The sequence below is a fragment of the Pseudorasbora parva genome, chromosome 1 (genome assembly GCF_024679245.1).
Source record: "Pseudorasbora parva isolate DD20220531a chromosome 1, ASM2467924v1, whole genome shotgun sequence".
Lineage (NCBI taxonomy): Eukaryota > Metazoa > Chordata > Actinopteri > Cypriniformes > Gobionidae > Pseudorasbora > Pseudorasbora parva.
Window position 1 is genome coordinate 6001071 of NC_090172.1, and position 19441 is coordinate 6020511.

The 19441-nt window shown below is 36.8% G+C and overlaps 3 protein-coding genes across 3 annotated transcripts in view; all 3 read left to right on the forward strand.

Annotated features, from left to right (window-relative positions):
* The first annotated feature begins 1116 nt into the window (after window positions 1-1116).
* On the forward strand, window positions 1117-11163 carry bco1 (beta-carotene oxygenase 1). The gene is made up of 11 exons (XM_067458292.1): window positions 1117-1319; window positions 3852-3980; window positions 4120-4249; window positions 5381-5528; window positions 6014-6155; window positions 7645-7865; window positions 7973-8224; window positions 8348-8450; window positions 9984-10078; window positions 10225-10336; window positions 10528-11163. The coding sequence occupies exons 1-11, from the start codon at window positions 1256-1258 to the stop codon at window positions 10680-10682; spliced, it is 1551 nt and encodes a 516-aa protein (XP_067314393.1). The 5' UTR covers window positions 1117-1255; the 3' UTR covers window positions 10683-11163.
* A 1933-nt stretch (window positions 11164-13096) lies between these two features.
* On the forward strand, window positions 13097-17385 carry bola3 (bolA family member 3). Its single transcript, XM_067458495.1, has 4 exons — window positions 13097-13270; window positions 13424-13553; window positions 13645-13733; window positions 16939-17385. Exons 1-4 carry the CDS (start codon window positions 13241-13243, stop codon window positions 17002-17004), a joined length of 315 nt encoding a protein of 104 aa, XP_067314596.1. The 5' UTR covers window positions 13097-13240; the 3' UTR covers window positions 17005-17385.
* Window positions 17386-17506: 121 nt separating this feature from the next.
* Window positions 17507-19441, forward strand: part of vat1l (vesicle amine transport 1-like) — a 69349-nt gene continuing 67414 nt past the window's right edge. The window contains exon 1 of the mRNA XM_067458393.1: window positions 17507-18485. Coding sequence (XP_067314494.1) covers window positions 18202-18485 — 284 coding nt within the window. The 5' untranslated portion in view covers window positions 17507-18201. The remainder of the gene's footprint in view (window positions 18486-19441) is intronic.

The window sequence follows — 19441 nt, forward strand, 5'->3', positions numbered from 1 at the left end:
TGTTCATGTGTTCATATTATTTTTAATCATGATAATGAATAAACTGAAATGGATGTTTATCGTATGTTGTGCTGGCGGTTACAGCAGTCACGTGGACTGACACATAAAGTACCAGCATGGATTAACTTGAAACGTTTTTCTCCCATATTGTGACGTATGGAAGCACCACGGGAAAATAGAGAATCTCACAATTCTGATTTTTTTTCACTTATAATTTTGAGTTTATATCACACGATTCTTCACAGTAAGTTCACAATTGTAAAGGGAAAAAAAAGTCAGAATTGTAAAATAAAAAGTTGCAATTAACTTTTTTTTTTTTTTCAAGGCAGAAACAAGCTTCCATATACCGTATTTATCTGAGTGCAATGGGGCAAGAAAAACAAGAAAAAATGTAGGGCAAGCCTTGATTTTTTTCTATGGGGAATTGATTGAATGGTTGTGGTTTGCTATTGGTCGATCCCATGTGACAAGTTGCTCAGCCCTCATGCCTGAGGAGAAATGTGAATGCAAGAGGGGAAGTAGTTTTAATGAAATATTAAAAGGTGTCATTTTTGATTTCATGGTGACTTTAAACATTGAAGGTTTAGTTCATGATTTAATTTTAGAAATATTTAATTCACCGCTATTCATTTTTTAATTCATAAAAATGACTGATAATAGGACATTACTGAGATCAAGTTAGTAAAGCACTGTAAGTCATATGATCTAAACATGTCAGCCTTCCTGAGGCAAACTACTTCATGACTGGACTCTCTTGTCTTTCTATTCAAATAAAACAAAATGTTGTGATAACAGCACAAAAAATGCACAAAAGAAGTACAAAAAAAAAAAAATATAATAATAATTAATACACCTGACTGACCTTATTATTTGCTAATGGTCCTTCAGTTTAATTAAATAAACAGGACGATCCAAATGCAAACTCGGTATATATTTTCTTTTCTTTAATTTAATAATTCTGCAGCTCTCATGTTTTATGTTTACTAGGTCAGATGGGCACACTTACCTGTGATCTCTATAATTAGATGAATACAATTTTGCACTTGTTTACATTTGAAGAACAATCCTGAGCCCACGCAGTGATGAGGAGATAAGAATAAGAGAAGTTAGCAGTTAGCAGCACATTCAACATGATGAGTCTATACGTCGTGTCATGAGAGGCGGGGTCTTCATCCGCCTGAAGCTTTATCTGTTTGTTTCAACACTGAATGCCACTCATAACTTCTTTGGAGAAACGCTGGACGACGCGTGAAAGATGCAGTACGACTATGGTAAAAACAAGGAAGAACATCCGGAGCCCATCAAAGTTGAAGTAAAAGGTAGGTGGAGAAAAGCACGGAGCTAGTAGTCGCCTGTAGTGAGTTTCTGCTGTTTGCTTGATGGTAAACCAAGTAAGTTAAGCTACTAAACTAACTTTAGCGTGCAACACGAAACATTCATGTATCTTGGCTGTAAAGTTTTAATGTATTTTTCATGAGAGGAAGCACGTCTGAGGTAAAGCGCTGTGATATTGTAAACATTAGCTACGGTATACCTCTGTCCATATAATATCAGAGAAATAACCAACAAAATAATAATAATAATAATACCCCAATTAATCAAAATGCACAATTTTGTATGTTATATTTTAGAGCCAGATACATGCTACATTTTGTTACAAAATACATTTTAGTGCGTGTTGTTTATTATCAATTTTGTTCTTATAGCTTATTAAATGGCAAATACCAGATACCAGCCTTTAAAGGAACTGTTTCTTCCCTCAAAACACATGTAGGCCTTTAGGTTGGTTTTATTAAAATATATTAATATTGCAAATTAAATTATTATGTAAAACATGCTGCACTTCGCAATTCTCATGTCAAAATTATCCTTGGTCATTTTTTCTTTTCTTTTTTTAGCAGCATGTTTAGTCCAAAGTGAATGAAACTTTACATGCTTCTTTAGGCCCTTAAACATAATTACCCAGTCTCTTGATTTTTTGTGTAGAATCTACTGAACTACAAAAACAGCAACATTTCAGCAGATGTCATAAAACCTTGTTGATTGTCTCCAGGTGAAAAGTGAATAATTTTTTCAGTCTAATATTCTATGTGCCTTCATTGGATTTCTTCCTATTTACTCTCAGGATTTGTACATGGTTTAGAAAATGCTTGATTTTAATGTTTGGTGTTTTCAAGGTTTGAAATGTGCAAGTCCAATTTGACTACCTTTGATTTTTGATTTCTTTGAAATGCTATTTTATTTTTTTATTAGAATGTCCAGTAAGTAATGTTTATTAAAAAATTGAGTCACGGATGTTTTTTTTATCTCAAGAAAGTGCCTGTGAATGATCAGCTCTAATGATCTGGCCCTAACCACCATTAAGGCAACCTGAAATTGCATATAAACACAAGCGTGTGGAATACTATCTCTGCAATGCGTCTTGGGGTTCCAGTGCTGGAGTTACATGGACACTGGCATAATCTACAGTAATAACTCATTTACTTAAAACAAATATTTGCTTTGTGAAAGGGTTGCTGTGTGTATACATTAAAATACACACTAGAGCATACATCATTGCAATAACCCTGCCTAGTCATTTCCATTCGACCAAATCACCAAAGACACAGTTTTTATATTCACGTCATATATTTGTATTAAATTACTTTATCAGCCAAAAGACTAAAATAGTAGCAATTAATATATTTTTAATTTGATTAAAAAAAAAAAACATGATTTTTAATGAATCATGATTCTGAATAGACAACTAAACAAAATAACATAATTTACTAGAGGTTCTGACAAAATGTTAATTGCTGTAGTCGATTTAAAAAGTAATAATAATCTGAATTAATAATAAATAAAAAACTTTGAAAAAATGGATGATTTGGTGTGTTTGAAAAAATCTTTTGAACGAATGATTCAATTACAAATACATTTTTAAGTCACTTATTGCCACCTACTGGTGTAACGATGTAATTGATACAGTAAAATAATGCAAGCATACTTTCTGGATTTAATTTCAAGTTTCTTTTTATTTGTATTGCTAAAATGGTTGTTTTTCTTTTACTATCAAGAATGGCATTGCAGCTGAATGGCATTTCCGTTGCTCCCTGAATATATGCACATGTACTTGTGAACATGGCTGTAATGTGGTTTCAGATAGAGCTGCCATAATCCATCTCTTTATTTTCGTCCTCTTTTAGAAAGTAATGCAATAGCAGATTTTTTCTTTTTGCAGGAGCACAAATTATATTTCCTATGGCCTGCCATTCATATAAAAGTTTCCCATGCTGTTTTTGCACGCATCTGAATATTCATCTTCAACTTTTAATCACTATATTTTGTCTTGACAACTCAATTATTTATTAGTAAAATGAATAGTTTATTATAAACCGCTTCCTGAACTTTGAAAAACACCGGCTGCACTGACTGAAAGTGCTATAAAAGTGCTTGAATTTCACCCCTAAAAATCTTTATGAACATTTTCACTTTCATTTATTCGTTTGGCAGATGCTTTTATTGAAATCTCTTAAAGACTGATTGTATTTTCTCCTCGTTTATCATAAAGAAACATACAATATTAGTATAATCATTATACTGAATTTCAGTAGTAAACCAGAATAATGCTTGAGCTGGCTGTAAATTGCTGAAATAACAGAGATGGTTTATTTGTTTTAGGTGCCTAAAAGAGTGTCTTTATTTATGGTTCTGATTAAGTCACGTGCTTTTGAAGGATCTCTTTAGCAATTTTCTCTCTTTAAAGGGTTTTAATAGCAGATGGTTTGGGCCAAGAAGTGGACATAATCAGTAAATTAAACCTAATGTCTCCACTTTAACTCCAGTTTAAACATGTTTCATCATCTCTGCAGGCTTGGTTCCCGAATGGCTGCAGGGCACGCTAATACGCAATGGACCCGGCCTTTTCTCAGTGGGAGAGACCTCATACAACCATTGGTTTGATGGAATGGCACTTTTGCACAATTTCACAATTAATAAAGGTATTTACTTTACTAGAAAAGCCTATGATATTATTTAAACAGGCTGCACAGTTGGTCTTTCATCAGTCCTCTTTTACAGCCTTGTATTTGGGTTTATACTTTGTTACCTCAGTGCTTCATATTAATGTTTAATTTTCAGGAGAGGTAACATACAGGAGCAAATATCTTCGAGGTGACTCTTATAACTCCAACATGCAGGCCAACAGAATAGTGGTGTCAGAGATGGGGACCATGGCGTACCCAGACCCCTGCAAAAATATATTCTCCAAGTGAGTAATGTTACTGCATCAGATTCAGAAACCTAAATGATAAGAAATCTCACCTCAATTATTGTTTTGTGTGATATTGTATCTTTAATTTAGTCATAGGGATGTATACTACTGGATGTCAAATTGAGTGCTTGACCCTTATTAATGGATGTTAAGCATGTTTATGGATCAACCTCAAATTAATCAATATGACAGAGAATTGAATATATTATAAAACCTTGTTGCACATGAGACAGTCAGTTAAAATTCAACTAGTGACTATAATGGTGTTCACACCAAATACAAACTGAATTATTTGCACGAGTGGATTGCATACAAAGTCAATTCAAAGACGCAAATGACGCAAATCTTGCAATTTTCTCAATATTAAACTCAAGCGGAAAATTTGCATGATGCTTTATCACGCAAGCCAATCGGTGAAGTGCTTATTGACACGCCCGGTTTGACAGGTTAACAAACTGGGCACCTGTCATCCTCAAGTTGTGCTGGAAACGGCTGTCATCCAGATGCAGTTCCTGGATAAGACGGTGAAATTCACAGATTTGCGGACGCCTCTTGGATGATGCTGTGTGAACACATCTTTTTCTTTCTGGCGTATTCAGGACTTCCAGTACAGATGTAGAGCAGCAATAGTTGTTATTTATATCTCCAGCAGAAAGAAAAGTTGTTGTTGATGTGTGTGAAAACACTCCTCATCGTGCAATGTTTTTATTTGCGCAAGTGATGCGAAAAACCGTTATCCCTCGAGTAAAATAGAGTGAGTAACGCTATGCAAATGTTTGCTTCGCGTCTGGTGTAAACACACCATAAGAGTAGGAATTCTAAAATCGCTCATAAGATGTTGAAGGGGTGAAGAACTGCATTATTTTATTGTTTTTTACATTTTCCTGGGGGGAACTTTTATAATGTTAGCATGATTTTACATCAAAAATGTCATCAATTAGAAATAAAAGGCTCAAATTTTAGTCTTATTATTTGAATGCCTTGTTATAAGGGGCGTGTCTGCTGTGAGACTTCAGTGTAAACAGGGAAAATTTGTGTATGTATATGTGTACTGTGTATGCGTGCTTGTGTGTGTGTATATAAGCATAGTTATTTGTACATTTAATTGTTCTTTTTAAATCTTTTCAGAGTGATCACCTTCCTCAGCCACACCATCCCAGACTTCACTGACAACTGTGCCAATAACATAATCAAATATGGAAATGACTACCATGCTACATCTGAAACCAATTATATTCGTAAAATTGACCCCATCACTTTAGAGACCAAAGAAAAGGTAACAAATACTGCTTGTAAAAATATCTAGTTTAGTCTTGAAAGTCTAGTTGGCACAGGCTGATCACATGGCACAGGCAATAACATAATTTATCACATCGCACAAGCTGACTGGCCTCTGCTGAATCTAAAGCGAATGAGATTTCTTGCTCTGGTCTGGTTCTAGTCTAGTCTGGTTCAGTGTTTGCTTTAGGGAGGTCCTTCAGTGCTATCAGAGTTCCTTTAACCCCTCCACCTGCTTAAATATGTTACAGGATTTATATTTGTCTATTTATGCGGCAGCTGCATATCTTGCATGCTCACAGCTGTGTGTGTGTGTTTGTGTAAACAGCGACAAGTCCATACCTGCTCTGTTGCAGCAGCGTAGCAGATCTAGTCCTCCAAGACCAAATACATTAACAGCTAAAACTATTCTGAGAGTTATGATTGAAATGCTATTTTCTGTTTTCTTGTTCTCAGAGAATATTGTTGCCTTATTTTCTCTAGGTGGACTACCTGAAATACCTTCCTGTAAATATTGTGGCATCACATACGCATTATGATAAAGAGGGAAACAGCTACAGTATGGGAACATGCATTGCAGAGAGGGGCAAAACCAAATACACTTTGTTCAAGGTTGCAGGAGGAAGTAAGTATGCTGCCGTTATTTCTGTTTCACGATGCACATTACTATTGCTAATTTTAGGGGTTTGTTCCAATCCATAACCCCAAGTATTTAACTTAACCTAGCCTGCATATTTTATAGAGCATTTAGGAGTAGCTAATTTTGACTTTGACCAGTAAGCAGCCAACCCGTTCTCATAGCTGCATGGCAACATGCTAAAAACTACTTATTTCAATGCATACCTAGAGGGTATGCATTGAAGCCACTTTCCCGCCAGAACACGCCACCCTCAGCCTGATTTACCCTTATGTCGTTCCTCACCCGTAAGACCTCCGTTCATCTTCAGAACACAGTTTAAGATATTTTATATTTAGTACGACGCCTATCCATACTATACTGTCCATGTCCAGAAAGGGAATAAAAACATCATCAAAGTAGTCCAAATGTGACATCAGTGGGTTAATTAGAATCTCTTGCAGCACCGAAAATACTTTTCGGTCCAAAAATAACAAAAACAAGACTTTATTCAGCATTGTCTTCTGCGTTTGTTTTCAAACCTCAAATAAAGATTCAAACGGTTATAAATCAGCGTATTGATTCATGATTCGGATCGCGTGTCAAACTGCTGAAATCACGTGACATTGGCGATCCGAATCATGAATCAATACGCTGATTCATAACCGTTTGAATCTTTGAGGTTTGAAAACAAACGCGGAAGAGAAGACAATGCTGAATAAAGTCATATTTTTTGTTATTTTTGGAGAAAATGGCAGTTCAGAAAGCATTGGATCATTAGCCTGACAAGCCAGACCCACATCAAGATGTTTGGTCTGGAAACTCACCATTGACGGCTCAATCCGAGGGGCGGGATAAACGGTTGTCTTTCAAACTCCCTCTGCACGCGATAGGATAGCGCTACAACCAACCAGAGCAACGAAGGTGAAGCAGAGCTTGTTGATAGATTAAACATTCGCCGTATCCGGTCGGCAAAACTCCGAACACATCTTCCCTTTTTAAGAGTGACTTCAGTGCCGTTCTTTGTTCTTTTCTCAGAGAAAAGCTTAACTCCAAGTCTTCCAGAATCGCAGTCAAAGCTGATTCGAAAGACCGCCGTAGTTCGCCAGTTTCTGTGTTTACTAGAAGCACGCAAACGCAACTCGGCCGTAGTCATTATGGCCCTGCCCACCGACTCTATACACAATGTGATTGGCCCGGCAAGAGTTAGGCGATTACAGCTCAGAAGCATATTGAGAGTTGCTAGACGGCACTCGCGGGCAGATTAAATTTGCTGCCGCTAGGCTGCGTCTAGATTTCTAGGCTATTGGATCATAGTAGTGTGTGTAGGGGTTGTTGATGTTTTACCCATGTCTAACCTTGACAGACTCAAAACTTTGATTTAAATTAAAGCAATTGATAGGCACAAAGATTCACTTACTCTGAGTTTAGAATAGCTATCCCTAATTATATGACATGTTAAGAGCTACCAACCCCCAACAATTGTTTCTTTAATCAGGTAGCCCTGATGGGGCTGCACCACTGAAAAACGCTGAGGTCATGTGCACCGTGCCCTGCCGCTCTCTCCTCACACCCAGTTATTACCACAGCTTTGGCATGACTGACAACTACTTCATCTTTATCGAACAGCCTTTGAAGCTGGATATCATCAAAATGGCCACAGCCTACCTGAGGAGGGTCAGCTGGGCCAGCTGCATGAAATTCCACCCTGAGGACAGCGTAAGGACGAACTCTTTCCGACATTAGAATGCACATCGGAACACACTTCGGTCAGCTGGAGCATTTGTTTTGTATCTCTAAACTCTCCTACTTTTTATATTCATCAGACCCTGATTCATCTTATTGACCGAAAGACAAAGAAGGAAGTTGGTACCAAATTCTACACGGGTGCGATGGCCGTCTACCATCACGTCAATGCCTTTGAAGATGATGGGCATGTTGTTTTTGATGTGATCGCCTATGATGACAACAGCTTGTATGATATGTTTTACCTGGACAAGCTGAAGGAGCAGATGGGCAAAAATACTGTGTACTGCAAGCCCAAGTTCAGAAGATTTGTGTTGCCACTCAGTGAACAGGTATGTTGTGGTTGGGTTTGTTTTCTTAAGCTGCCATTCAAACACTGGTATTTCCATTAATGGAAAATGTACTTTATGATGTTGTACTGAAAGCCTCTGATGAATTTTTACTTTGACACTCAGGGTGAGACAGGTGAAGATCTGGTCAAACTTAAATACACGACTGCAAGTGCTGTGATAGAGAAAGATGGGAAAGTTCTGTGTCAGGGCGAGGTTCTCTGTGATGGTAAGCTAATGATACTGGTATATGTGTGTGTGTGTGTGTGTGTGTGTGTGTGCGCGCGTGTGTCCCGATGCCCTTCTCGACTCACTTTGCCCTTCCGAGGTGGAAATAAATAAATTAAAAAAATCGTACAATGGATGCAGAATTTTACGTAGTGTAGTCCTAAGCCCTATTCGGACGGGATTAGATTAACATGGGGACATGGGGGTAAAGTCATTTTACCTCAGGAATCTGTAATATTAATGGCCAACTTGCACGGGATAAGACATCTCAGTAAAACAAGCAGAAGTGGGAGGAGTAACTCGCTTCACGCACCTCCTTGACGTCATGTGCGTATGACGTTACCGTTATAATGTGAGCAAACGCACAACCTGAGCGCCAGTCTGAACTCCGTCTCCAATATGTGTGTTTTAATAAACAGTTAGGTCCAGTCTAACGATTCTGATTGGACTGTGTTGGTAATAGACACTTTCCTAGAGCTAAAATAAGTGTTGTGCCTCTAATAAGTGCTTTTGATCTTCTTTTTGCTTTAAATGACATGCGGAAAATACTGGACATTTTCTACAGATTTGTCCCACCACCTACAACGCAACCGAATGCTTCAAGCGCCTCCAAGGTCGCAAAATGCGCTTTTTTTAACTTTTAAACAGGAAATGACGGAATTTTACCATACATTTTTACAGCAGGTCTATTCGAACGGGATTAGTATTACCCGAGGTCATTTTTCCGGACCTTTTTCCAGAAGGTAAAAGTCTCTGTAATCTTTACTGACATTGTCCGTAATGATTACCGAGATGGCACATTCGGACGGGACTAAAATCACAGAGAACCTCTGGTAATAATTACTTTACCCCCACGTCCCCATGTTAAACTAATTCAGTCCGAATAGGGCTCTAGATAAACAAATCGCAAACCCTCATTCACTTTCATATTTGGGCACTCATCCGAAAGTAAAAGTCAGTCGGGGAAGGGCAAACTCTGTTTATGTGGCTGTGCACGTGACCGGCACCTGAGCTGAGCCTGGATGAGTGACACTAGAAGGAGATTGCCATGGTTGTTGGGTGAGATGACTTAACGTTGTCGGAAAGGTATAACAAACGGATGATCATCATCATCAAGTTTTATGAAATTAATTAAAATCTTCATAAATCCACTTTTTCTATGTGGACACAGAGCATAAACATCATTACCTGTAAAACTGTTGATTTATATAGCAGTCAAATTAATATTGTCTCAATATTGTCAATATTGTCTGTCTGTCCGTCATTGTAAAGTGTCTGTCTTTCATTGTACAGTGTCTGTCTGTCTGCCTGTCTGTCTGTCCGTCATTGTAAAGTGTCTGTCTTTCATTGTACAGTGTCTGTCTGTCATTGTGTCTCAGGCTATCTGTCTGTTTGTTGGTGTGCCTGTCTGGCATCGTGTCTGTCTGTCTATCTGTCATTGTACAGTATCTGTCTGTCATTGTGTTTGTCTCACAGTTTTGTTACTTTTTTTTTAAATACTTGTTTAACCTCTAAACTGATGAGTTGCATTTAGGTGTGGAACTTCCAAGAATTAATTACAATTTCAATGGAAAGAAGTACAGATATTCTTACATGTGTTGTGTGGACCTATCCCCAGTGGCCACAAAGGTATTGGTCTTTTTCATTTTTACTATACATTTATATACTTTGCAGAAATTATATCAGTAAATGCACTCCCCAATCAAACCCATGGCCTAGCAACAGGAGCACATGATTTCTGTGAATCAGTACTGAGCACTGACTGTTCTTCACAGATTGTAAAGCTTGATGCTGAAACAAAGCAGCAGATTGAGTGGACTGGAGAGGACGGTTTTGCATCAGAGCCCGTTTTCATTCCCAGGCCTGATGCCGTTGATGAAGATGATGGTTAGTTGCCGCTTTCATTATGAATCATTTGAAGTAGATATGAAGTTTGTTCTAATTCCAAAATGAGTCGCCTTAAACTGTGATTGAGCTGTTTTAGGAAATTGTCACCTCAATTAAATGTTAATGGTGTTTAAATGTAATGCTTTATACATTCTAACTAAACTCTTTTTTTTGTTGTTGTTAATTTTTAGGTGTAGTCCTGACAGTTATCATAAATGCCAAACCAAGGGAGGGTGGCTTTCTGCTGATGCTTGATGGCAAGTCGTTTAAAGAAGTTGCTCGTGCTTGTTTAGATGTAGACATTCATATGGACATGCATGGCTACTTCATACCAGACAGTAGCTAAGAGTTTAACGTCTGCCAACTGTCAAGGCATAGTGACAGAGATGGAGAATGTCCTGTAAATGTTGATATTTTGATGGTCTGGTTAGAAAGTTGTCAATGTACTGTATTAACAGCTGTACAGTGGACCATAAATAACTGTGAAAATGTTTCTACACATTGTGCTTTGTTTGCTTGTTTGTGAATAATATATACATGTAAAAAAAATGACTGTTTGAAAGGTCATTAATTGCATTTAGTAATATCAAACAAATGTGTGTGGTTATTGTCATTTTTGCTGGCATAAAGCCATCATAAACTGAAGTTATTATTCTGTAATAATGGTGCTAGCTTGTGTTTGAATCGTGTCAGAACTTTGAAGGGGTTTAAAATACTGTATATTAAAAAAATTGACTGGAGGCCAAATAATGTACCATGTAGCTGTTCTTTATTAATATATTCAAGTCATGTTGTTTGATGAGCAATAAATCTTACCTTGCATTTAAAAAAAACAAGATATTGGCAGGCCCATCTTTATTTTCTTAAATCATGTATGAAACAGTATGTTTTTCAAGTGTCTGTACTTTATCGAAGCATGATATTGTTTTACTGCACTATGTTTCATATTGAATATCATTTAATACTTCAGTTTTTCTCTGAAGTCTGAATGCTCTTGTGGATCACACTGAGCTTTTACTGTACAGATTCACACAATAGGTAAAAACTGACTGGGAAGAAAGGTGATTTAAGCAATTTTTAGCGTGGCATGATTGTTGGTGCCAGACGGGCCGGTCTGAGTATTTCACAATCTGCTCAGTTACTGGGATTTTCACACACAACCATTTCTAGGGTTTACAAAGAATGGTGTGAAAAGGGAAAAACATCCAGTATGCGGCATTCCTGTGGGCGAAAATGCCTTGTTGATGCTCGAGGTCAGAGGAGAATGGGCCAACTGATTCAAGCTGATAGAAGAGCAACTTTAACTGAAATAACCACTCGTTACAACTGAGGTATGCAGCAAAGCATTTGTGAAGCCACAACATGCATAACCTTGAGGCGTATGGGCTACAACAGCAGAAGACCCCTCCGGGTACCACTCATCTCCTCTATAAATAGGAAAAAGAGGCTACAATTTGCACAAGCTCACCAAAATTGGACAGATGAAAACTGGAAAATGTTGCCTTGTCTGAGTCTCGATTTCTGTTGAGACATTCAGATGGTAGAGTCAGAATTTGGCGTAAACAGAATGAGAGCATGGATTCATCATGCCTTGTGCAGGCTGGTGGTGGTGGTGTAATGGTGTGGGTGATGTTTTCTTGGCACACTTTAGGCTCCTTAGTGCCAATTGGGCATCATTTAAATGCCACGGCTTACCTGAGCATTGTTTCTGACCATATCCATCCCTTTATGACCACCATGTACCCATCCTCTGATGGCTACTTCCAGCAGGATAATGCACCATGACACAAAGCTCATTTCAAATTGGTTTCTTGAACATGACAATGAGTTCACTGTACTAAAATGGCCCCGACAGTCACCAGATCTAAACCCAATAGAGCATCTTTGGGATGTGGAGGAACAGGAGCTTCGTGCCCTTGATGTGCATCCCACAAATCTCCATCAACTGCAAGATACTATCCTATCAATATGTGCCAACATTTATAAAGAATGCTTTCAGCACCTTGTTGAATCAATGCCACATAGAATTAAGGCAGTGCTGATGGTGAAAGGGGGTCATAAATAAATATGTGATGGATTGTAAACACTGAATGGATCATTTCCCAGTTGACCCCCCCCCCCCCCCCCCCATACCTAACCAAGCTTCAATACATACCTAACCAGCATAGGCTGCTAGGTTTTTCAACAGGATTTGCATGTAATGGCTCACACAAAAAAAATAAAGTTTAGTCATTTTGCAAATTGTACACAATTTTACTTACTCTTTTGCATGCGTGCCAAAACAATTTGATTATTAAATCAATAAGAAATTCGAATCTGATTTGAACAAGAAACTAATTTTTCAGAGATATAAACTTAATATTTTGAGAGAAAAAAAAGTCTCATTCGAGAATTGAGCCATAGCAACTGAGAAAAACTGAGAAACATAAGAAAGTACAAAAGTAAAAAAAATGGTATTTTGTTATGAAATATAGTGCAGTAAGTAAGGACAGCCTATAGGCTACATTATGCGTTGGAGTGTAGTGAACTAAAAGCTTTCTTTACTTGCAATGTGTGAGAGAAAAGTGTAAGTTTTCTTAAGTAGAAAGTAAAACTACTTCACTATTATTGTCCAAAATAAGAAATCTTGTCACCTTACTGAACCAGCCAGTATGAATATTTTTTGGGAATTGATTTAAAAGAATCGAATCAATAGGACGATTCGAATCTCCGCCATTTGGATCACCCGGGGATCACCAGGGGGCGCCAGAGACGAGAACGTATGCGTGATGATGACGACATATTCCGGAGACGAGCGCTGGAATTGAACAGGACATGACTTTGTCAAGTGCGTTTTCAGCGTAACATAGGCTATATTTATATTGAATAATATTTTGATGAATCGAGGAACGGTCTGACACCAACATGTCTCTTCTCAGAGCCTTCAGATACAACGTAAATATGTGAATCTTGCTATATACGTCACTATGATAGTCACATACAGTAGTGTTTATGTGAGAGATTCGTTTGTGAGCTGAAGTTGCATTGTCACATTGTTACATAATGTAATCGTATACCGTAAGCTGACATGTTTCCTTTTGTCTTTAGACTCAAACGTTGTGTCGAAATGTAATCGCGCGGTCCTCGTCCAGTCTGACTGATGGAGAGGTGCGAATCGCGCAAGTGTTAAAGGAGAAGTTTCCTCAGGCTTCGGCACTCAAGGTTGTGGATATATCAGGTGAGTCCTGACTGTGAATGAAGCTGCAGATCTGATCTTATGTTTTTAGACCGTTAGGTAATGTGCAGTAATATATTTGGGCTCATTTCAGGGGGCTGTGGTGCAATGTATGAAATTCACATCGAGTCTGACGAGTTTAGAGGAAAGAGAACAGTACAACAGCACCAGTTAGTTAATCAGGTGAGTTAAATAAAAAATAACAGTATACATAATATGTATACACTCTATATTAGGTGTGTAACAATATATATCCTGTGACAATATATCGCAATAAAAAAAAGGCATGTTTGATAAAATTTGTTTTGCATAGGCCTTCACAAGTGGACTCAGCTCACCAAGGTCCAAATCTAATGACTCATATGTGAGTCCTGGTGTAAACAGCATAACCTCTGTTTTATGTTCATTAAAACTAAGGAAATTTAGTGTCATCCAGGCCTTAATTTCCTCAAGACATTGCAATAGGGGGCTAGAGAGCAAGTATCTATTCGTTTCAGCGGCAGATACATTTGCATATTGTCTGCATAACAATAAAAAAGATATACCATATTTCCTCAGAATGTGTCCTAATGGCAGCATATATAGGGAGAACAAAATAGGGCCCAAAATGGAGCCCCGGGGGACCCCAGACATGGAAGAAGCAGCGAAGAGACAAACTGAAGTTCTTTCAGACAAATAGGATCTAAACCTTCCCAACACAGTACACTTAATCCCAACACATTGTTCTAAGTGTGTGATCAAGATCTTATGGTCTACTGTATTGAATGCAGCCGAAAGATCTAGAATAATTAAAATTGTCTCCCGAGTCAGTAGCACGTAACAAGTCTTCATGCTACAAAACCTTCAACAGTGCAGTTTCTGTGCTATGTAGGAATTTAAAATCAGACTGAAACACTTTGTGAATTCCATGTAGATCCAGACATGGATTCAACTGTCCGTAATCATATATGTCCTTCTCCCCAGCATTGTGAGTTCAGCATCATAATATGAGGGTATCATTGCACCCTTAATAAAAAAAAAAAAAAAAAAAAAAAAAAAAAATATATATATATATATATATATATATATATATATATATATATATATATATATAAAAATAATATAATTTGACAGCATCTTTTCTACTTAAAGTCCCACAGTAAGTCAATAATTGTATCCCTTGACACTTTTCTTTAACCAAATTTACATTTTTAATTGTTTTTTTCTGTGCAAAACCCCCTCTTCATTCCTTAAAATAGCTTGAATGTAACTCTTCACCATTCACCCTACAATTACCAGCCCATAAGCTCACCAAAACCCACACAAAACGTAAATGCCAAAATAATTTGATATAATTTTACTGCTATGTCAATGTTTATAAGCACTCTTTTTATCTTCTTAAAATAAAATTATGATGACAACACAAAAACTAATCAAAATAGGTCAAATGCATAAAAAAAAGAAGAGCAAATTAACATGTCAAGGGGAAACTGTCAAAATGGCAAACAAGAAATGAACCGATGACTATCTTTCGGGAAAACACATGTATAATAAATCTTAATGTCAGCAGTATGTCAGCATTTCACATAGTTGATACGCACACCAAAGTGTTGATACATACTGTACGATAATCTGACAACAAAAAATGAATGACAACAACAATGAGCTTACCTTTGTGTTGTGCTTTAACTTCAGAAAGAATTTCACTACGTCTTTCATGAAGTTCATATTTGTAGAACATGACTTGACTTAACGCAGTCTAATCGGATGAATCATTGATTCAAACAGCAGCTGTCGAGACGAGTAGAGCGCAGTCTGGGCGGTTTAAAAGTTGCAGATGTCCTGATCAGTGCACATGATGATGGACAAGTCATATACTCCCATATACGTATAGTCCCTTGAATTTTAATTCAAATCATTCAGCTGTGCTCTCACAGTTAGTTATATTTATAAAGAGTCTTCAAGTCACAGGTGTAATCCATGTTTTGAGAGTTGAGTCACTCTCCCACTCTTTACTTTACATAATTTACTGTATATTTATGCCACTTTGGCATAGATCTCACTTGAATTTCCAGCTACAATCTATCACGCTAAAGCTGTCATGAATGATCACGTCTGCCTGCTGATCGCTGATTGGCTAAAAGTATGTGCTCGTCGCTGACGTCAACACTCTGCGGTGAGCAGAGTATTGAAAACTGCCAAACTGACCCCAAACCAGCCCGAGTTTTGTCCACCCACCTAAAGCAATTTTTACCCAAACAATTAAATTCAAAACTGCCCACTTGACCAAAAACTCACACAAGCTTAGAGAACCACTCGCTCAACTTTAACTCAAGTTACCTCAATAAACTCCTAATTTCTACTTATTAATAGTTAGGGTAGTTGTTTAGTTTAGGTATTGGGTAGGATTATGGGATGTAGAATATGGTCATGCAGAATAATGCATTAATATGTGCTTTATAAGTGCTAATGAACAGCCAATATCCTAGTAATATGTATGATAATAAGCAACTTGTTAATAGTTGATAGAGAATTGAACCCAGTTTGAAGCACTTCCAAAAAATGGGATTGATACAGTTATACCGCCATAACTGTTCATATCTCTGTGTATCAAGTGCTGAGGAAGAGCCAGAGCTGAAACTCAGATGTGGTAATGGCAGTTAAGTTTCTAACCTGTTAATTAATCACAACAGACTGGGCCATCTGGCCAATCAGATCAGAGGAAGCTCTCGGAAAGGAGGCGTTTAGAGAGACTGAATCCTTAATCCAACTGTTTTAGACACTGAGAAATGAGGTGATGCTGCAATGTACAGTATATTATCTGATAAAATCAGCTTTGATCACAGAAATAAATTACACTTTACTATATATTCATTTAGCAAACAGATGATGTACATCAGAATATTATTTCATTGTATTACATTTTTTACTGCATATATATATATATATATATATATATATATATATATATATATATATATATATATATATATATATATATATATATATATATATAAAATAGCATTTATTTGGGGGGTTGAGCTTTTTACACTGTTAAAGACTTGGAATCCCATCCTTAACATAGACAAAGTTGTCCCCGAGTATGGGTCCGCTTGACGTCACAGTCCAGTTTGCAGGTCTGTGACGTCAAGCGGACCCATACTCGAAAAAAACTCTCCGAAACTTGTGAGAAACCGGAAGGAGTATTTTTGACACAGAAATACTCCATCAAACGTCCAACTTATTTTTTTGAAACTTTGTCCATGTTTATGACGGGAAACCAAGTCTTTAACAGTGTAAAAAGCTCAGTATGCATGAAAAAAAGCATTTCACCCCCCTTTAAAATACCATAATAGGGCACTTTAAAAGAATATTCAGTGTAAATTATATGTGGTTTGTTTTTCAACAGGCTCTTAAAGACGAGATTAAAGCCATGCACGGTCTACGCATATTCACTGATGTTCCTAGAAAGTAGGAGCTTCTCAGCATCATCCTCACATCGCGTCAGTCTGCCGTCTCACTACAATATTGTATCACACACATCTGTCTGTCTGCTTTTGAAATAAATAATCACAGTGACAGGGAAATACTTGATAGATTTTATGAATAAAAGCTGTATAAAATATATACAAGGTATGGTTCTCAGATGCTGCAAACGCACAAAATAAAAGAATGTAATAATATTGTTTTTGCCAGTAAATGAGTGTGCAAGAAAAAAAGGCGTGTGGATTGTTTGAATCTTCAGTCATAGTTCGTTGTTTATCTAAAATTGCACTTGAAGTATCTTTGTAAGTCATCTGTTTTTTTCTGTTCTGTCATTAGGTCTGTTGATCTATTAAATATATCACTTCCTTGATCTTCATTTCCTTTATATCACAAGTTTGAGTGGCGCAAAATTGATTGTATTCAGAGACAAGTATTCCAATTATTTATTATTATGTAATTGATTTGCTGCTTGTACTTTATAAATGACCAAATCCATATGCAATAGTAGGTTCTACAGAAACCATTTTTCACATTGTCATTTTTAACACGAAAGAGTTAAACGTGGTGTTTTGAATTGTATCTACAATTGATTAGGCCTACTATACAGCTAGGTGCACTATTTTTTGTCTCCTGTAATACTTATTTGAGCTCTTCTTCCCCTCAAACTTTGCTACATTACGTATGCTATTGCTAGTTTTACGGTACTGTAGTTTATTTGGGTACCGTATGTGACATTATGCTTTGGCTTTCCAGTGTGGATTAAAGGATTCAATCAGATTATATTTCGATGAATTGGTTCGTTCGGGTAGCTCGGTTCAGTGGTTCAAATCGTGATTCATCGATTTGTCTCGGCGTAATTCTTTTTATCGACGTAAATGTTTAGTTAGATATTGCTGTTTATTATTGTATTTACGAATAAAGCGCATACAGTGTCTTTTTTCAGCGAGTCTGTTCAAGATAAGAACTGATATATCGACTCGCCTCAGCCACTTAAAAGTGTTTACCGAAGACCATTTTACGGTAAAAACCTTTGGTTGGTGCCTACATATGTAGTTAAATACTACTTATCTCTAAAAATGTCTACTATATTGCCCCATGTTCTCCTTAACAGTCAAATGATTCAAAAATGCTGTGCGAATCGGTTTGAATGATCCGTTCAAAAGAAGGATTCGGACATCGCTAGTGGATGGTGCGGCAGGAGAGAGCGCAGTTTCCAGCAGGGCTTCAGCAGACCGTTAGGCTGTTCATATCATCTTCAGACATGGCAAAGGAAGGCACTGAGATTGCGGAAGAGACCGAGCAAATGATAGACCAGAAGGAGCCGGAGAATCCCGTTTCTACGGTAGTAGATCCAAAAGAAATGAGGGCTGTTGTTCTGACGGGCTTTGGTGGTCTAAACAAACTCAAAGTCACCAAGAAACCAATGCCAGAGCCTCAAGAAGGAGAAGTCAAAATTCGCGTGAAAGCATGGTAAATATTTCTGCTTAAATAGTCATGCATTTATGTATTCTTTGTGAAAATGCCACATATGGCATATCTGAGACTGCGCACGACTGGCAACAGCAGCAACATGTTGCAGCAAGAGCAGGTGCCTAAATACATACCCTATTAGTTATTCATCTAGGATTTAAAACAGAGTACGATATGAATCTTGGTGGTTTTGGAGGTTAGACGCAGATGTAAGTAAATCAGTGTAGGCTACGAGTGTTTTTTTTTATTCCTCTGACGTATAGAGATTTCAAACCAGAAAAAAACTTGAAACATTACCCTTTTTAAGGTTTACTTTGGTTTATAACTATTAAATAATAAACTAAACAGTATATAACAGTTTTGTAACACAAACTAATCCATATGGTTGGTTCCTGTTGTGCTTGGCTTAAATGGGACATTTAAAGTTTAGTATATTAAAATGGTGATAAATTGTATTATAAAACTATTAAATGTGAATAAACATTATTTAAAAAATATTTTATATATAACGTTTTTGAAAAAAGTTTATTTTGATCAAATATACAGTAAAACCAGTAATATTGTAATATAAATACACTTTAAAATAGCTGTTTTCTGTTTTAATATATTTTAAAATATAATTTATTCCTGTGACCAAAGCTGAATTTTCAGCATCATTACTCCAGTAGCTATTTAGTGTCACATGATCCTTCAGAAATCTTCTAATATGATGATTTGCTGCTTAATTACTATCAATTATTGTTGGTGCTCATTTAATAATACATTTTTTTGTTTTTATCAAGGCATGCCTAATACTTTTGCGGCCTTGCTTAATAAAAGTGTGTGTGTATATATATATATATATATATATATATATATATATATATATATATATATATATATATATATATATATATATATATATATATATATATATATATATATATATATAATGTGTGTGTGTAACTATATATGTA